The sequence below is a fragment of the Leguminivora glycinivorella genome, chromosome 18 (genome assembly GCF_023078275.1).
Source record: "Leguminivora glycinivorella isolate SPB_JAAS2020 chromosome 18, LegGlyc_1.1, whole genome shotgun sequence".
Lineage (NCBI taxonomy): Eukaryota > Metazoa > Arthropoda > Insecta > Lepidoptera > Tortricidae > Leguminivora > Leguminivora glycinivorella.
In genome coordinates, this window is record NC_062988.1 from 9833208 (window position 1) to 9853607 (window position 20400).

The 20400-nt window shown below is 36.5% G+C and overlaps 1 protein-coding gene across 2 annotated transcripts; it reads right to left on the bottom strand.

Annotated features, from left to right (window-relative positions):
* Nucleotides 1-691: 691 nt before the first annotated feature.
* LOC125236178 lies at nt 692-15489 on the bottom strand. 2 transcript variants are annotated; one of them, XM_048142895.1, is made up of 6 exons: nt 15447-15489; nt 12262-12368; nt 6994-7072; nt 6290-6397; nt 2727-2768; nt 692-777 (listed from the first exon to the last, which is right to left on the bottom strand). In XM_048142895.1, the coding sequence occupies exons 1-6, from the start codon at nt 15469-15471 to the stop codon at nt 734-736; spliced, it is 405 nt and encodes a 134-aa protein (XP_047998852.1). In that variant the 5' UTR covers nt 15472-15489; the 3' UTR covers nt 692-733. The 2 variants fall into 2 exon arrangements, with proteins under 2 accessions (XP_047998852.1, XP_047998851.1); XM_048142894.1 differs by lacking the exon at nt 15447-15489 and having other exon boundaries at nt 6287-6397; nt 12262-12344.
* Between the last annotated feature and the right edge of the window lie 4911 nt (nt 15490-20400).

The following is a 20400-nucleotide window of genomic DNA, read 5'->3' on the forward strand; positions in this document are numbered from 1 at the left end:
GTTTCGCGTTGCCATTGCCACGGATAGCTACAGAGGTTGGCATTCGTAGGTATCGTGAAGTAGGTGTAATGGCTTTCGTTGCCTCGGCAAATGGTACAGGAGCTTGTCGCTCGAATATTATCTGACGATTATGGCCCACTGGCCTCACTAGGTTGTGCTTCTGTCTAGTAGTGGTCAGTATAGTTGGATAGAAGATACTGAAGATCGAAGGCTGGGTTGATTTCTCTTGATGCCTGTACGCCTAGCCGAATGGCCCAAACGCTCATGAAACAAAACGCTCGTAGATATCTATCTCTATTGCTCTTCAAATTTAAGTTGTGTCATATTTATCCACTATTTGAGCTCGTTTAAAACAAAAATTACTTCACAACGCTTTTTATGCTTAATGGTAATGATAATATGTCAATGATTGTTGTGGTTATCCCTCTTTGAAGTAGACCTTCTATTGTACTATTAACTGTCATTGATTGGCAGACGGTCAGAGTTAAACCAAGGGAGCGGTTTCGCACTACGTCCGACGTAATGCTAAACCAGCCTTATGGTTCCTCTTGTACCTTTTTGGCACGTTATTCAAAATTTGGCCATGGTCCTTATCAAAAGAGCGAGATCAAGCGAGATTTTAAAAAATCGTATAATTTGTAATAAAGATTGGTCGTAGAGATGACATTATAGAAGAAAAATTGGAAACAAGTAATAGTTTAGTATCTATTTTATGACTAAAAGGCAGGTTTAATTAATGTGCACTGTCATCATCATCACTCTCATCGGTGTAGTATACTGAAACAAACAAAATATACATTAAAATGCTCATACATAACATAATTATAAAATAAATTCTGGGTGACCTTATATTATAGAGCCAAAACAGACTAAGCTTGGCATGTAACTATCATTACCGACTTTTTTATACTTATCGTTACCGATTCCATTTCTATCCAGTAAAGGCTTGTGCGGTGCGGTAGAATAGGGACGAATAAAAAAAACCCACACAAGAAAATTTTAATTTTGTACATCTAATTTCTATTCTCATATAGGGAGCGTATCGAGGTTCCTAAGTCAACATACGGTAATGTTCTAAAAAGCCACAAAACAATGAAAACAATGAAATCAATGCTTGCACGAGGATTCGAATCCAAGACTATCTATCGATTTCACAGGCAGGGCCAGGAATAGGCTGAGAACACTGAGAACGATCGATTTTTTTAGTAATAATAAAATTAAAAAATGAGTATGTATGACACCAACCCAAAGGATGCATAAATTGTGATCATAAAATACTTGTATTTCATGTAATGTGTACTTATTAAATAATAAACTATAATGTTGGTAAAAAGTGATAAACATAACATAATAAAAGCCATTTTAATTAATGAATCTACGGTTGTACTCACGTTATTATATCGCTATGGCTGCGACAACTTTCGGGCCAATTTTGGAGGCCCCTCTTCAGGCATATAGTAGTTCACGCGGCGGCTAAACTCCGTGGACTGAAGGCGGCGAGCGGCGCGTTCAGTGTGAACTGTATGCCTTAGGAAGGACCTCCAAAATTGGCCCGAAAGATGTCGCAGCAATAGCTAATGAGTACAAACGTAGATTCATTAATTATTTGAATATGTCTCACGAAAGTTTAACGTGTATAAAAGCCACTGTTTAGGTATAACAGTTATCAATAATATTAAGGTAACGTGGGCAAAGATTGAAGGATTTCTTGAGGGGTACGATGAAATATGTTCCGTATAGTGAAGCCCTGCTGGGAGGCTTTATCTACACCAGCAAGAAAACCCCTTCAATCTTACCTTAACTAAATCTTGCGACACAGTAATTATTGGATACCTACTCCTCCATCACTATGCTCTGATAATTAAACACGATGAAATAAAAAAAGACCGTTCAAACTTTGCATAGTGATTTTTTTAGGTCATAATGAACAAGATTTACTATGGGACTAAAGAGGAAATCGCAAAAAAAAAAATTGGCTGTTTTATACATTTTGACTATCATGATGCCGCTCATTTCTATGGAACAGACAATATTTTTCGCGATTTCAGTATCGGTCCCATATAAAAGTTGTTCATTATGACCTCAAAAGTCACTATGCAAAATTTTAACGGTCCTTTTTAGGGTTCCGTAGTCAACTAGGAATCCTTATAGTTTCGCCATGTCTGTCTGTCCGTCCGTCCGTCCGTCCACAGATAATCTCAGTAACCGTTAGCACTAGAAAGCTGAAATTTGGTTATAATATGTATATCAATCACGCCGACAAAGTGCAAAAATAAAAAATGGAAAAATGCTGATATTATTTTTCATTCTAACCCCAACGTGTGATATATTGTTGGATAGGTATTTAAAAATGAATAAGGGTTTACTAAGATCGTTTTTTGATAATATTAATATTTTCGGAAATAATCGCTTCTAAAGGAAAAAAAAGTGCGTCCCCCCCTCTAACTTTTGAACCATATGTTTAAAAAATATGAAAAAAATATGAAATTTATAAAGACTTTCTAGGAAAATTGTTTTGAACTTGATAGGTTCAGTAGTAGTTTTTGTGAAAAATACAGAAAACTACGGAACCCTACACTGAGCGTGGCCCGACACGCTCTTGGCCGGTTTTATTTCACTCTGTATATCTTATCATTATCAAAGACTTTCACTGTATTTACATGGTTAGTGATATTTGTCTAGCATCATGCTAAACATAATATTGATGTAATAATAGCAATAATTACCTGGTTTTTTAGTTCGTCTAAGTTTGCGTCGTGTTTTAGGGTCTGCAAACAAATTAATGAAATAAAGATTTGCATTTGACTTCCATAAAAAATCCAGGGTACAGATTTTTACTCCTACAAATGTTTTTAGCGACGTCAGAGGTGATTTATTCCTTGTATTTCTCTTATCTAATCAGCTTTTCGACCTGTACAATCTTACACCTAGTCAGATGACGCAACGGAGCCACACTGTTACGTCGTCGCCATCGTCGTCGTCGTCAAATCTAATGTTTAATTTCTTATTTTGTTGTAATGTGTTTCTTTTTAGGGTTCCGTACCTCAAAAAGGAAAAACGGAACCCTAGAATCACTCGTGTGTTTGTCTGTCCGTTGTCACAGCCAATTTTCTCCGAAACTACCGAACCGATTAACTTGAAATTTGGCACACATACGTAAACCTGTGACCCACCCAAAGACGGACATGTAATTTAAATTAAGAAAATTCAATTATAGGGGCCACTTTTGGGGGGTAAAAGTGAAAATTAAAAATCAAAGTTTCTAGAACTATATTGTGTTACCTACATATCAAATGAAAGAGCTTTTTATAAATATTTCAATAATAATATCTTTTTTTAATAATTTTTAGTAAAGTAATTTTCAAGTAGGTAATTTAAGAAAATAGGCAAAAAATGACCAATCCCCCCCCCCTTATTTTCGAAACTACTAAGCGTAACATTTTCAAAAAAAATACACATGAAAGTTTTCAATCTACAGATTACAGGAAAACCTATAAGAAATCTACAGTAAAGCGTAAGTCGGCCTTAAAAGAAAAAAATATCAAATTACGAATTTCACTCACTGCCGCTGCAAGGAGTTACCAAATCTCTTGAAATTGTGTGAGAGCGTTTGAATATTACATACTAGCTATTGCCCGCGGCTTTGCTCGCGTTAGAAAGAGACAAAAAGTATCCTATGTCACTCTCCATCCCTTCAACTGTCTCCACCTAAAAAATCAAGTCGATTCATCGCTCCGTTTTGCCGTGAAAGACGAACAAACAAACAGACACACACACTTTCTCATTTATAATATTAGTATGGATAAACTCATTTCTGTTTCCTTTTGTTCAAAATATAGATTATTCTCAAAAATTAAATTTCCTACAATATTAAAAAGGAGGCGCTTAAGACCTTCTTGTAAGTATTTTTATACTGCATGTATTTTTCTCAGTTTCACAATGCCTTCGTTTTTACTGTTATGTTGTACAACCTATTTGAATATTAAATAAATTAGTATTTTATACAATCGTGATATAATACAAAGCTTTTCAGTCGAGTAACTTTTTTAGGCCACGAAGCTTACTAAGTGGCCTAATAGTACGGTACGAGAGTTAAAAGGTTAATTATATCACTATTGTATACTTTACTTTATTCTAGTCATCATCTTCATCATCAATGGATGAAAAATATCATTCAAGTTAAAATTACTGTTAATGGCGTCGTTCTCCGTTGTATCAACATCGAATTACTTGGCAATCAATTGTTTACAATAACCGCCTGTGATTGGTCGATAACGCGATAGATAAAAAAAAATGTGTTTCAGATGCAGAAAATTTTGCCAGGTATCGCAAATTAGTATAGAACTTGTATGAAAGTCTATTTTTGTATTTTTTTCAGTTAACTAAAGTGAAGTGTAATGAAACATTATAGTTGGCTAAGTGTTAAAGACTATCCAACACTGAAAAGTCAACACGTATATTTTAGTCTGTGGTGTCCTAATTGACAGATTAAAGTCGAGGAGTAGAAAAAAATATTAATTACATAATTAATTACCAGTGGCTCTCTGAGCTGTAGACTTAATTTCGCTATTTTGAAATATTATAAACATAGAACTCTAACACGTCTTTTATACGAAACTGGGTGTTAGAGTTTTTTGGGTTCCGTAGTCAACTAGGAACCCTTATAGTTTCGCCATGTCTGTCTGTCTGTCTGTCTGTCCGTCCGTCCGTCCGTCCGTCCGTCCGTCCGTCCGTCCGTCCGTCCGTCCGTCCGCGGATAATCTCAGTAACCGTAAGCAGTAGAAAGCTGAAATTTGGTACCAATATGTATATCAATCACGCCAACAAAGTGCAAAAATAAAAAATGGAAAAAAATGTTTTATTAGGGTACCCCCCCTACATGTAAAGTGGGGGCTGATATATTTTTTCATTCGAACCCCAACGTGTGATATATTGTTGGATAGGTATTAAAAAATGAATAAGGGTTTACTAAAATCGTTTTTTAATATTAATATTTTCTGAAACAATCGCTCCTAAAGGAAAAAAAAGTGCGTCCCCCCCCCCTCTAACTTTTGAACCATATGTCTAAAAAATATGAAAAAAATCACAAAAGTAGAACTTTATAAAGACTTTCTAGGAAAATTGTTTTGAACTTGATAGGTTTAGTAGTTTTTGAGAAAAATACGGAAAACTACGGAACCCTACACTGAGCGTGGCCCGACGCGCTCTTGGCCGGTTTTTTACGTTTGAGCGACCTTATGGTACCTTTTATAACTTAAAATTCTTACCAAATTAAACATGTTAAGGTTACAATTCAACAACTCATAAAATATCCCTACACTATACTCTGTTGTCTGATATGCTCTGTTGGTTAGCAACTCATAAAATTTCTTGAAACAACCCTTTTTGGCGATTTTATTGGTTGAAGTTTCAAAGTTACGTCGATCATTCATCATCATTCGAAGAAAAACACAGAACTGTACTAGACAGGCTCGGCCTTCATACATTATACTACTCAAAAGAAAATAAGGGCCACCAAGTATTTTGAACGCTACATGAAAAGCGTAACGTGAAAATGGGATGTCTGGTGCCTCGTGCCTCGTTTGCAAAATTGAAATGTCATACAGGTTAGGTTGTTGACTACATTTCTGACGTGAAAAAAATTGTGCTCTCGAAAAAAAAATGTATGGGTTTTTGAACGGTAATTTTCGTAAGTGCTTAAGGGGTTACCCTTTTAAGTAAGAAAAATTAAATAAAAGGTTGCGTCGACCGGCAGGTCGCCGTCCGGCGGGACGGCCCGGACGATCCAGGTATCGCTGGAAGGACTGTGGTGGTGGATCTGCGTTAGCTTCAGTGACTGGCAAGAGGCTGCGCACGATCAGAACAGGTGGCAATCTCTCATCTTGGAGGCCAAGATTCACTTTGGATAACTGAGCCAAAGTTGTGAGTTAAGTAAGTTCTTTAGCAAAAAAAAAAACCATTTTTGACACAAGCTTTTATCACCGACTGTACCTTTCTTTCAATAATCATCTACTGCTCTCCGAGACGTTTCTAAAAACCCCTTGCTCGATGGGGATACGACGACGTTTCATAAGAGAGTTACTATGACCACCTTTCTGCTACATCATCAGATCAACTCCATGATACTATAATATATTATGGTGGAAAGGTGGTCTATAGCATTGTCACGTGATTTAGTAGTGTCAATCGGAAACAGGGAAGTGGGTCAAATTAGGTTCTACGTTTTGACCCAAACATACTTACAAGGCAAGTTGAATAAAAGCTTGGAATAAAAGGTCTGTATTACCACGAGGTCTGCAGTCCATCCTCGTGCAGGATGACGTGCCGTCGGCTGCGCACACGCAGTGGTTACAGTCGATCTGGAACACTGTGAACGGCTTGCATCTCTCCGCGTTTGCTGCAAAAATAAAAATTAGAGAAATGGATAATGTATTTTTATGACACATATAATCCACAATACAAAATTGAAATTTTCAAAAAAGTGATATTCATTAAATAAATAAACATGGCTAAGAACACTCACGACGAACAAAAAAAAACGGAATCTAAGTCGGTTCCTCCGTTCGAAAGCTACAATGGCATTAACAGACACACACACAGACAGACACGACAACCTTTTTCCACAACCCCGTCGTTTTTGCGCCGGGAGTTAAAAACCTGTTCGGGATTCGAACCCTGACACAGGCCTGTGACGTACCTGCGATTATTAGACAGACCCTTTTACGACGAAGCTACGCGCCGCCGATGCTCGGCCGACGAAATTAGCGACCATATTTTGCGTTTACTAATGCGAAAGAAAAACACACGAAAACTCGAAAATTTGCGTTTTCCGTCACCTAAAGCTAAGCTAGATCGATTTTTCACCCCCGAAAACCCCCACATAACAAATTTCAGCGAAATCGTTAGACAGGTTTCCGAGATCGTCGGTATATATATATATAATTTTTCGTTTAAAGGTATAAGATATAATATGTTAGTTTAGTAGGTACTTACATCGTCTCCAGAATAGGAGCATATCCTCCTCAGCCAAGTTTATTTTAGTAGTCTTTGTGTTCACGTTTTGGAAGCAGAGCTGAAAATTAAATTACTTAGGTACAAGTTAGTACTTAGTGCTTTTGCTCAAAGATGTAGATACAGTGAATTATTCCACTTACGTCACCTGCCAATTAGGTCAGAAAAATATTTGTTCCATCGAGGTCATCTCTGACCTAATTGGATTGCAATGTGGACAAACAAAAATCTGACCTTCCTGGAAACCAGTGTTGACAGCATGCTAACCTAACTGGATTTAAGCTTTGTTTACCTAATATTGTTCAACACGCTCTTAGTATCTTTCCTACCGTAATAGTATTTTATACAATCGTGATATAATACAAAGCTTTTCAGTCGAGTACCATGTTTAGGCCACGAAGCTTGCTGAGTGGCCTAATAGTACGATACGAGAGTGAAAAGCTTAATTATATCACTATCGACAGCGGTACTGGAAAGGTTGGAGAAATCCTTCAACCTTTCCAGTTCGGCTGTTGAGTTCGTACAATTGCATACGGGTGCAACGATCGACCCGGCGCTGCCGAACTCAACGGTCCTTTTAGACCTGAAAGCAATAAAAGGATTGTTAGGTGCCAATGAGGGGCGCCTGGTAACATACAAAAAGTATTTAATGGCATGACACGGGACGTTTAGCGGAGTGAAAAAGCCGGCGGCATTCCCTAGTGCCTCGTATGTACAAACATACGAAACAACAAGCCACCTCATCCCGTGCCACGATGAACAACAATCACTTTTTGCCTATGTTCTGGCGGGGGGATACCCCGATAGCCCCCAGTTGGCGCAAAAAGCGCGGACGTGGCTTAGACAGTTGCGGCAATATGTGGAGGCACAAAAATGTGCCGGGGATTTGCGAATAGAAATAGTCCAAAAATACAATGGCAGCGATATCCCCGGCACTCAATTGTTTGACTTAAATTCGGAGGCGGAGGGTTCCATCGGGGCTATGGTGACGATGCTGATTCGACACCATTGCCTCGTAGAAATGGGATATTTCAAAGACTGGGTACAGCGCACGGGGGCGAGACTAGTGGCTCAACTGGAAGCGGCGGTCTATACGCAAAGGGGGTTGTTAACCAGGGAGATATGTAATGACGTTTATTGTTTGGAAAACCTCATCTCTTGTTGGATAGAGGACAACCCCCAGCGGTATGACGCGGCATTTGTGCGGCCGCTACTGACGGGGGCCGAAGAGGAGGACCCCACCAAATTAATATGACTGTTCACCATTCCAAAATACTTTGAGCTGGGGGCGCAAGTATTTCAGAATATCCGTCTGCCTCCCAATGTTTATACGGAGTACTTGCGGTTTTCTTATTTTCAGACTCAGTATAATGACAAGTTTACGGGCAGCAGGACAGAACTCTTGTTCAGAGTGATCGGGGCCGCCCGCAATTACCTTGTGCAGGATCGCATGGTGGGGTATCCATCATGCGATCCTGCGCATGAGTTCAAATGGAACCCCTATAAAGACAGGTTAGTGAAAAAACAGGTGGCGGTTTCGGAGATAGTTGACGCAATTGTCAGACCACAGCGTCAACTACTCAGAATGGCGGTGGCGAGTTTGCCCCCAGTTCCGGAGGAGGATATAATTGAATATGTCCAAAGCGCCGTCGAGGTCTTCCTGGCGTATTTTTTGGGGGGGCACCAGAAAGGCGACTTTGTATGTAAAGGTGGTTAAAGACCATTTGTAACATTTTTCAGCAAATAGGCCTTTCTTTTGTTTTTCCCCGTTTTCTTCCGTTTCTTTCCGGTTTGTCCGGGTTTTTTTCAAAGGTGGGCGTTTTTAACCCATTTTATGAACCAATTACAGAGGCCATGCAGACTAGCTTTAAAATAGAGATCTAAATCCCTTTTATCTAAGTATGTAATTCTTACTTCGTTACAATCCGGGTATTTAGTATACTTTGAAATACCCCAATTTCTTCAGAATTTTCATAAACTATCGTATACATTTCTAAATAATTATTTATTTAATTTCAGTTTTTTAAGTGCAATAATTTTAGAATTAAATCATCATTTAAGTGATTCAAATGAAACTGCTTACTGCTCATACTCTTCTATTGCTCTCTTTCGGCAAGTGTCCAAACATTTCAAAATTGCTATTTTTTCAATATTCGGCTTACAAGTTGTGTCATGCGGGGCCTGCTTTAGAACATCATCCCGTTCTTGGTTTAAGGTAACCGACGTGTTACAGATATCGCGACGGCTACACCGCCAATTAGTTGTTAAAGATCGAGGATTTTCTTTAGCAAAATGATATTTGTAACCAGCATAAAGCAACACGTCTTTGTTTTTCCTACTTTTCACAAAAGATATTTCATGGACACACATTTTGAATATTCTTACACATATGAATGACAAATAACGTTGATAGTTTAATAAGAACTGTCAATTTTGAAGTGGCCAGTAACTCTAGACAGCCAACTGCCATGAAGGAAATTATCAATATCTAAAGAGGTTTTTCAACATATCTAACAAGTCACAAATCAAGTACGATAATAATTTGAAACATAGATAGTTTTCAGTACATAGATATGGTGTTTTTATAATACATTTCTTGCCAGATTGGAACTTTAATGTGCCATGTGTACTGAAAAACGTCGTACAATACACGTGCGAAGAGGGAATTCGAAACGAGTGGCGATAGCTTAAAACACAACTGAATGGAGTGTTTTAAATTGACACAAGTTTTTTCTTCTCTTTTCCGTACTTGTAATGTACTATTATGTAGGTGCAAAAGGAACGGATGTTTTGCCTCAGCAATAAAATGTACTGACCCTAAATTACCACCAAATTTCGCAGTGGAATACATGTATGTGTGTATCATTGTCACTGTTTGGCAGAAAATAATAAGTTTTATTTATACGCTGATGCCTTAATGTACAGTTAGCCACTAAATGTCGTCGACCACTTTCCACTCTATAAGTCAAGTAATAGAGTCAAAAATGGTAAACCACTTTCATGACTGAGGTACACGTATATTCTCAAATGTAAATAAATAAAATATAAATAAATATTGGGGGACACCTTACACAGATCAACCCAGCCCCAAACTAAGCAAAACTTGTACTATCGGTGCTAGGCGACGATATACATACAATACATACGTATATACATAGAAAACATCCATGACTCAGGAACAAATATCCGTGTTCATCACACAAATAAATGCCCTTACCGGGATTCGAACCCGGGACCATCGGCAATGTGATTCTCTAACAGAACTGTAATCAGACGTAGCTGGAATAAGAAATATCTGTCCTAACTGGAAACTGACGTAAGTGGAATAAAAATTTCTGTCCTAATTGGACCTGACGAAAATGGCATTAAAATATTCCACTTACAATTCATTTATTTCAAGGACCAACTGAGATCATTGTTGTTAGTACGCAATTACATAATAATTAAATATATGGTTAGTATTCTACAAAACTAAATTTTCTATCAATGTCATTACAAAATTAGAATAAATAAATTAATTGAAAACCATGGAAGCGAAATTAAATCAAATATAACTAAAATAAATGTCAGTAACTTACGTCACTTACGTCAGCGGTTTTGATTTTCTGACCTATGTGGAATTTCTAAAATTTTGATGTATGAAAAAATAAAATCTGACCTAATTGGCAGGTGACGTTAGTGGAATAATAAAATTCAATGTAGTGACCTAGAAACAGTGCCTTAGGACATCATTCGTTTTTGTATGTTTTAAATGTTTTGTCTAACACAGTTACGAATATCATATCCCCATTTTTTTATTATTCGATTGCATTATGTAGTGCATCGGGGATGTTCGCGGAGGCCAGGGTAGATTGTTTCTACACTACAATGAGGAAACGCTGTACATCCCTGGTGTGCAGAGTGCGGGCTAGTTCCAGCAGCATCTTAAGGGCGTTGGCGGAGAGATTTGACTGCCAGTATCTGAACCATTGTCACATGATTCACATGCTGGTAGCAAAGACCACCGGACTGTTGTAAATTTAATTAAGATAATTATTAAGTATGATAATTATAATTTAGCTCTTAGTGTATTTTAATTTAATTAATTTAATGTATTCTAATTTTAATTTTAATAATATAATTATGATCCTATGTTGGTCGCAAAATAAATAAATGAAATGAAATGAAATTATTTTAGTATCATGTATTATATAGATTGTAGAATATGGAATAAATATCTCTTATCTAAATTTACGTATCCCAGGATTAGGTGCTTCACGAGCTAGTTATCGGTACAACATTTGATTTGTATTAAAATATACCTCGATATTATATTAAACATAATAAAATTATGTTTAGATTAAGTTCTCCAAAACATATTCGCGAAAAACCATTTTAGTGGTGTAGATCACGATCAATTATTTTGGAATTGTTGCCACAGTAAAAGTTGCTTGTTGTTTTTTTGTCATACTGACGTATAAATTTAATATTAGCCCCGTAAAGCGCCGTAAATTATTTAAGGTACTTCTGAAATAAGTTCTTGATAAACTTAGTTTTTCACAGGCAAATTAATATGTTTCGTTATCGTTACATTAGCTATGCCATTAATTGTTTAATTTATAGCTGTAATATTCATACATCGGGGTTTCCGGAGCGGGAACGTTTGACATTAGCCAATAGATATTTACATAATAACAGATCGTACTCTAACAGATTTGTACCGAATGAATAATAAATAATAATAAAGATTAGTCATACATATAGATAAATATTTTATAATGGCCATTCATTATCAACCTCTTCAGTTAAGTCTATTCATTTATAAGAAAATGCTTCATAGTTTATTCTGAAAATCGTGTCAACTATTAAATTTACAGCAGGTAATTAATTAAAGTTATTTCTATTGTTACCTTTTAAGTTATAAGACTTTTACGGAAATTAAAATAAAACTTTGTCACAGATTGTAGGTATACAACTCGCAGAGAGGTAGTTATTCATTAGGCATAATATGATATTTTCTTAGACTAACATATCTGTTTATCTCTACTCTTTCTCAAATCATTCCCGCTCCGAAAACCCCGATGTATGGTAATATTTAATCTAAATAATATTTATTTTTTCAATTGAATAAATATACGAACAATTTTTTCTCATAATAAGAAGGAATGATGAGATTATTAAGTAAATTTTATTTACGAGCACCCAAAATACTCTTAATCATCTACCCTTTGGAATAGTTCTTGAATTACGTTGAAAGTAAAATAACCTTACCAGTAAAATACACAGTACAACGCACTGAAAACGCATGCTGAAACTGAATTTTATTGCCCAGATAAAGCAATTCGTCACCTTGCGAATGGTTAATTGCGTTATGTAAACTGAAAAAGCATACTGGGTGCTACTAATATTGATTCCTTCTATAATAACAATGAACAGTCAAATAGTTCTTACACCCGCCAGGGTCACGCCCTGCGTGCGTCCCATGACACGGGCAAGGACAACATTCGCTTGGTGGATCCCTTATACCTCTGCCACACTATGCCCTTCGCGCTGCCGCGATGTCGCGCGATTATCGCACTAGGTTGTTGCCGGCCCTTTGACTCGCACCAAAAAACCGACATACCTCTGCTACACACTTGACGAGCGGCGTGGGAAGTAGGCAGAGGCATAGTGTGGCCGCGCTACTCGTCATGCTCCTCGTCATGCCCACCGCTCCCTATTTTGTCGGTTTTTGGCGCGAGTCAAAGGGCCGGCAATAACTTATTGCGATTAATCGCGCGAGTAGGGCAATGTGTGGCCGGAGAGGGCAACATCGCGGCAGCGCGAGGAGCATAGTGTGGCAGAGATAACATAATTTTTAAGAAAAAAAAAAACCGTCGCCTTTCGGGTTCTGGTGAAAGCTACTTGCGAATGTTGGATTATGTAGAAATGTGTAAGTATTTTTTAAAACTGCTTTTAATGCTTTAATTATTAGATGGAAACACAAATGAATATACGTATAACGTTAAGGTTTGAGGAGTTTCCTCAATTCCTCATGAATCCGATTATATTATAAGAAATCGAAGCTTGACAAACTTTGACTTCAAAACATATGCTTAACAAACATAACTAAATAAATGTCACTGTTCTGAACTTAAATGCATGCTTTTCTTACAAAAATACCAAAGTCACTATGAGTGTGCCGTTCAGGTTTGAGGAGTTTGGTTCTGGCCATCATCAGCAGTTCCACTGCACCAAATGTCACTGTTCTGGACGAAAGTGCATGCTGTTCTTATAAAAATACCAAAGTCACTATAAGTATGCCGTTCAGATTTGAGGAGTTCGGTTCTGACCATCATCAGAAATTCCACTGCACCAAATGTCACTGTTCTGGATGAAAGTGCATGCTGTTCTTATAAAAATGGCAAAGTCACTATAAGCGTGCCGTTCAGATTTGAGGAGTTTGGTTCTGGCCATCATCAGCAGTTCCACTGCACCAAATGTCACTGTTCTGAACGAAAGTGCATGATGTTCTTATAAAAATACCAAAGTCACTATAAGCGTGCCGTTCAGATTTGAGGAGTTCGGTTCTGACCATCATCAGAAATTCCACTGCACCAAATGTCACTGTTCTGGACGAAAGTGCATGCTGTTCTTATAAAAATGGCAAAGTCACTATAAGCGTGCCGTTCAGATTTGAGGAGTTTGGTTCTGGCCATCATCAGCAGTTCCACTGCACCAAATGTCACTGTTCTGGACGAAAGTGCATGCTGTTCTTATAAAAATACCAAAGTCACTATAAGCGTGCCGTTCAGATTTGAGGAGTTCGGTTCTGACCATCATCAGAAATTCCACTGCACCAAATGTCACTGTTCTGTACGAAAGTGCATGCTGTTCGTATAAAAATACTCAAGTCACTATAAGCGTGCCGTTCAGATTTGAAGAGTTCCGTTCTGGCCATCATCAGCAGTTCCACTGCACCAAATGTCACTGTTCCGTACCTAAATGCATGCTGTTCCTTTATTAACACAAAAATCACCATATGTATGCCTTTCAGATTTGAGGAGTTCCCTCGATTTCTCCAGGATCCCATCATCAGAACTGGGTTCTGAGAAAAATGGGACCAATCTGTATGTATATACATTCAATCAAAAAAATATTTTCAAAATCGGTCCAGGAACGACGGAGATATCGAGGAACAAACATAAAAAATAAAAAAAAAAAAACATACAGACGACTTGATAACCGTCCTTCTTGAGATATGAGGCGACGGTTAAAAAATAGGGAGCGGTGGGCATGACGAGGAGCATGACGAGCGGCATGACGAGTAGCGCGGCCACACTACGCCTCTGCTTACTTCCCTCGCTACTTCCCACGCCGCTCGTCGAGTGTGTGGCCGAGGTATTACATTTCATTAAAGTGACAAGAGTTTGCGTGTTGGTTCCGGCTGCAAGCCTTCCAAAGGACCGGAACAATGCGATAATGAATATTTTTTTAAGTTTTTTTTTAAATCATTAATACAGCCACTCTTATCAATAGCTAATTATCCACGACAAAAAAAAACACATTTCCGTTACCTTGTACGAAAATGTAAGTTAATTTGACATGACGAAAAATATCATGTGCGCCTTTGAACTCTAAGAAAATAAGGATTATTTTGTTATGTGCGTAATGAATAGTGATGAAAATAGTGAATTCATGTTGTTTCATTCGAAATATTGTAGGTATCTTTCCTATAAATTACATGTAACTTTCGAAAAAACAAAACTGACGTCTGTCTGACAATACAATCATACACGGGTTCGAACCCCGGCTCGCACCAATGAGTTTTTCGGAACTTATGTGCGAAATGTCATTTGATATTCGCCAGTCGCTTTTCGGTGAAGGAAAACATCGTGAGGAAACCGGACTAATTTATTTATTTAAACTTTATTGTACAAATGGCTTGTACAAACTTAATGCCAAAAGGTATTCTCTACCAGTCAACCATAGAGCCAAACAGAGATTCAATATAAATGGTGCAGAGAGAAAACAAAAAGGTGATGACTGTACTAAGAAGAAAAGCAAACTATGTATGTATAGATATTATTCGAATCCCAATAAGGCCTAGCCTTCGGGTTGGAAGGTCAGATGGCAATCGCTTTCATAAAAACTAGTACCTACGCCAAATCTTGGGATGGGCAATCGCCAATTAATAAATAAGTAAGTAGGTACTTTTATACTTTATGAAAAAAAAATCAGATACGAGTTTTTTTTCAAAGTAGTGACTATAATTTGTTTACATGCGATTTTTTTGAGCTAACGAATGCTTACTATAATAACGATTTATCGACGTTGGGAGTTAATGCATCATACGAGGTGTATTTTATTAGTTTAATGCGTAAATAACGAAAAAATGGAAAAAATTAGATACGAGATTTTTTTAAAGTAATGACGAAATGCCGGATTAACACAAGGAGGATGATGAGTACCTATACCTAATGAAGCTACCCGCTCGGGCATAGGTCGTTAATTGTTTAAAAATACATAAAATAGGTAAAAAAAAGTCAGGCTACAACTATATATAAAACTAATGTAGGTACTACTACTTCACCGTTAACCCTGTTTCTATGAGAGCATGGAGCTAAAACCCAATTATTACACACAGCAGCAGCCGAGAACTTCGATAATGGCCCTAACTAATTGGGATCTATATAGAGACGTTTTTTATCATTCATTTGATTCATTGCTTTTTATTTTTTGATATTTTACAATTGCTTTTCGGCGAAGGAAAAAAATCGTAAGAATCGTAGAAAAACACATCTATAATAACAATGAGATCATTTTTTCTGTTGGAAGGTCAGATGGCAATCGCTCTCGTACAAAATAGTGCCAATGCAAAGTCATAAGTTATCCATGGACCTAATATTATATGGACGTAACGCTCAATACTAAAAAACTGTGATTCTATCATCCACATTGACACCGCTCTGTCTTCTCCTATCAGTTGGATCGAGGCGCCTGTGGCGAAAACATTAAAGAAAAATAAGAAAATATGCCTACATGCGCTGTCAAACTAAACAAAAATGACACCAATCGAAAGAAAAAAAATACGATGTAACTTTTCACGGCTAACTTAATCAATTATCATTAAAAAGTACGTAAAATCACGATTTAATTAATGGTCATAAATCAGCAAACTGGAAAATACTAGTGTGGCCAGTAAGTTAAATGGGGTAATTTGGTGAAAGTAGGGTAATTGATGTCCTTTTTATTATTCATTATATAATATACAACGTGTTTCCGGTATCACTCAAAACCTCAGACACCCCAACTGATTTTTATTTTTCTCAACTCATCTAGAGTATTCATCTTTTAATCTGATGGTTACTTTTTTTTTAAATTGAATTTTTAATTTTCTGTACAGCTCTACTTGACTTTTAGCTCTACACTCAATAAAATAATTGCTAACTACCATCATCAACCATTAAACTATTTATTTGTGTACGTTACTGCAACGACATAAGGTTTACCAATAGACAGCTAAGATGTCACTGTAAAACACTTTAAAGCTTTGTCACAGTAAACTTCAAATTGGACAGGTAATCTTACTGCGATTACAGCGGTATGCTTTAAGCAAATTTAAACCCAGTATTCAAAATGACAAGGTTGTAATTAGGTACGAGTTCAATTTGTTATGACTTATGATAAACATTAAGATTAAACTGACAAACAACGTCAAACTCGTAGCGGAAAAAATAATCGTCTAAGTAACCAGCCAGTATTAATACCCCCAAATACTGAAAAAGGTAAACAACCTCTCGCAATGCGATATACACAATGTTGTATTACGAATACAATAGAATAGGCACATAAAAAATTACTAATAATACTAATTTAAATAAAAATATTACCCCCATCAAGATATAAGCTCAATCGATTCTACTCTCGATTCTGAACAAACGGTTTTCAGGTTTTTAGTGTTAAGTGAAACACGGTGTATAGATTATTAAGATGAATGGTGAAATTATTAATTGTGATTTAATATTTTCAAAAAAATAGGCGTGTTTGACAATTTCCCGAGTAATAAATGCTTAAATTCGGTTTTTCGAACATGAACTCGGTTGGAGTAATTATTTTATATGTTATTATTGTATATCTACTGACATATTGTAATAAAAAATACACTACATATCTTTTTCTTATGTTAAATTGCATTTTTTATTTTTTATGATTGGTAGTTTGTGTTTGTGATTGCACTTGGTGCACTTTTTTTAGACACGTTTCATTTTGATTTTATATGGTGTTTGCACATGGCCCATTTTTATTCTGTAGGGTAAATTTGTGTGATATGGTAACACTAAATTGACACCATCCGCCATTGTTATGTCACAACTGGTCTTCAGTGAAACTCTGTCTATTATAGTACCTCTATGGAGTTATCTATGTAAGATTATGAGTTAACACTTTCGATAAACATCTAAAAAAATATAATTTGACAACATTTCGATCGTACCGCATACCTATCTCTGAACGAAACAGCCTGAAAAGAATCTGTAGTCTCCAGCTTTTTGATGTCCTAATATGTGTTTGTGATTCAATGTGATATAAACGTTCTAAGCTTTTTAAATGTAGTTCAATCTGCTCGTAGCAGAAAAATATAAAACGTGGCAGGATAAAATAAAAGTCTACTAAGTTTCTATCGATCTGTAAGAATAATCTCGTACTTATCTATGTTTATAACACTCAATTTTAAAACGTTTAGTAGGTACTACACTGAAAGAAATGAATCTGTTCTCTCGTCGGTGAAATGAATCTATGTGACTTTGGCTACAGGCCGGCAGGTATTTTTAGTTGAGGTCCATAAGACCTTTTCGTTAAGAGCCAAAGTCAATATTGCTAAAAGAGTAGCATTTTTAGGGTTCCGTACCAAAAAGGTACAACAGGAACCCTTATGGTGCGACTCTGTCCGTCTGTCACATTGTTAAATATCTCGAGAACTACTTATGCTATCGATATGAAATTTGGAATAGTTAAAAACATTATAAACCTCTACAAGTTGAAAATATTTTTTTTAAATTAATTAATATAAATGATAGAAAATGGCCAAAATGAAAGGGGGGCAAACTGAAAATTTCAAGTAACTAGGTCAAGTGGGGTATCGTTAGAAAGAGCTCAAATTGTACATATCAAAACTATTTTTTATAATTTTTTGGTTGTGAAAAAAAAATGTTTTTTGAAGGAAAATGTAAAAAAAAATACCGTCCCCCCCCCTTATCTCCGAAGTTTACCAACATAAATGTATGAAATTTTCACCAAACATGGGTATTATAATGAATATTACAGGAAAAATAAAATCGTACACGTATCTTGAAAACTTTTTTATTTATTTATAAAAAAACCTTTCAGATTTACATTTTCAATTTCAACACCCTTGCGGGTGTTTGTTGTACCTGTATTTTTTAACAAAATAACAATGAAATTACCTGCTTTCAAATAGGCAAAATGGTTAAAATCGGTTCACGCAATAAACAATTATTCCATAAAAATCATCTTCCATACTAGCTCGCGCGCATTAGTTTACTCAATTTGCCGATAGATGTCGCTGTACGTTGAACGCTCATTTCCTACATCGCGTTTTTCCTGATATAATGAGGTCGGTTCAGGAGCGTCGTTGCGACATGTAAGTAAGATAAGTCATAAACTATTGAAGCCGAATAGTCTTGATTTTATTTGGACGTTGTCTACCAACAAAATTGTATATTAAAATATTGCTTATGTGGGAAATTGAGTCTTGAGGGATTTAGTAAAATCTGTAGAGTTCTATGAATAACATTTTGATGATTCAACTATTGAAAGTTTGTACGGAACCCTCGGTGAGCGTGTCCGACTCGCACTTGACCGGTTTTTTTTTTATATAATATCATCTCCATCTTTATGTAATATCATCTCTAGGTAATATCACAAGCATCTTCAGACCCGAGCGTCAGTATTGGCGCGCTGTAATTTTTCGAGAAATTCTAACTAATTACGCCCGACTACTCTCCCGCTATTATTCTTAGTTTAACTACTGCAACTTCTGAACTTGTGCGGAATCTTCGCTGCATTAGGTGCTGTTGGGTAGTTTTAGTTAGTTTAGCTTCTGCTTTTGAGTTTCGTGTTGCGGGAAAAATTTGTTGATGAAATGTTATGACAGTTTACGTTTCCGCGGTGATTTTTCTTTGAAAATGTACTCTAGGTCAAAAGACTACATTGTTATATCCATTATATTTAGGTGTATCTTTTTATGTAGTTGGATCTCTGATAAGACGACAGAAGCTGCCAAAATAGCAAAATATTTTGTGTCCGGAGGTCACATCTTGCCAAATTTAGCACATAAGTTGGCAACTTGGTAAGAATAAAATGTACAGGGCCTACACTTACATGTATTATTAGTATTACTGAGTATGAATATGATGCAAGAGAAGATACAACTATCTCCTACTAAGGAAATTATTCTAGAAAAGAATTAATAAAAAAAATAAAGATATTAGAAACTGTATCACATTTCAAAACTTACTACAGTATATCCTTACATTTTCCCAATCAAACTAAAGTTTATTTTAAAACTCATAACACAAACTCCAGACTTATTTGAAATGTATAGACTTAGAGGTTTTCCCATTCAACTTGAAGCGCACTGACTGGAAGAGTGAATGGAAACCGCATGAAACTTTCATGTAGTGTTCCATTCCTTTCATTCGTTCAAACACTCTGCGTTACATTCGGGAACGATTGATTTTCAATGAAGTTTACTAGAAGCTATACTATTCAGACTAGAATATGAAACTTGGGTAGTGATTCAAAATTGAGTAGGTATCATAGTTTCTTTCTTTTTCTACTTGTATGTACCTACTAACAAGAAAAAAAAATGCACAATAGACTATTTAGGAAAATTGGTATATTAACTAAGCCTCTGACATGCCTAAAAGAAAGGAAATTGTTAGTGTATTTTTTCTCTAGACAATGGCCAGAGTTATAGTGAAGGTGGTGTCCTACGATTCTGTTGACCGGGGGATAGCGTAGGGCTCCGGTTTAACTCGATTTCGTGTTTTATTTGTCCGGATGTTCTTCTCTACAGGTCGCAATCTTAACCGACTCTAGATTCTATATTTTTTTTTCTGTCGATCCACTTTCTGTATATTTTGTAAAATGCGGGAATACCTAACCATAAAAGACTTAAGCGTCAAAAGATTATATGGCGCTTAAGACCATCGAAACTTGCTTGTGATAATGTTTTGAAGAACTAAGCGTTTTTCACTTTCGCGCTTTAAGTATGTTACTGCCGCTAGTTTAAATTCTATCACAGTCCTCTACATTACGGTCACATAGGCCATTATAACGCTCAAGGCTTTAACCCCACAATATGGCGTGAAAACCGAGTTTTACGACGAATATTTTTTATTACCCCGA

Bases quoted from the DNA above. Each gene is read 5' to 3' on its own strand.
- LOC125236178 (XM_048142895.1), bottom strand. From the start codon at position 15,471: ATGCCCGAGCGGGTAGCTTCATTAG. The intron at 12,369-15,446 runs GTATAGGTACTC...ATGCTTTTTCAG, and splicing joins CGAGCGGGTAGCTTCATTAG to TTTACATAACGCAATTAACC. The intron at 6,398-6,993 runs GTAAGTACCTAC...TTATTTTTGCAG, and splicing joins GCTCCTATTCTGGAGACGAT to CAAACGCGGAGAGATGCAAG.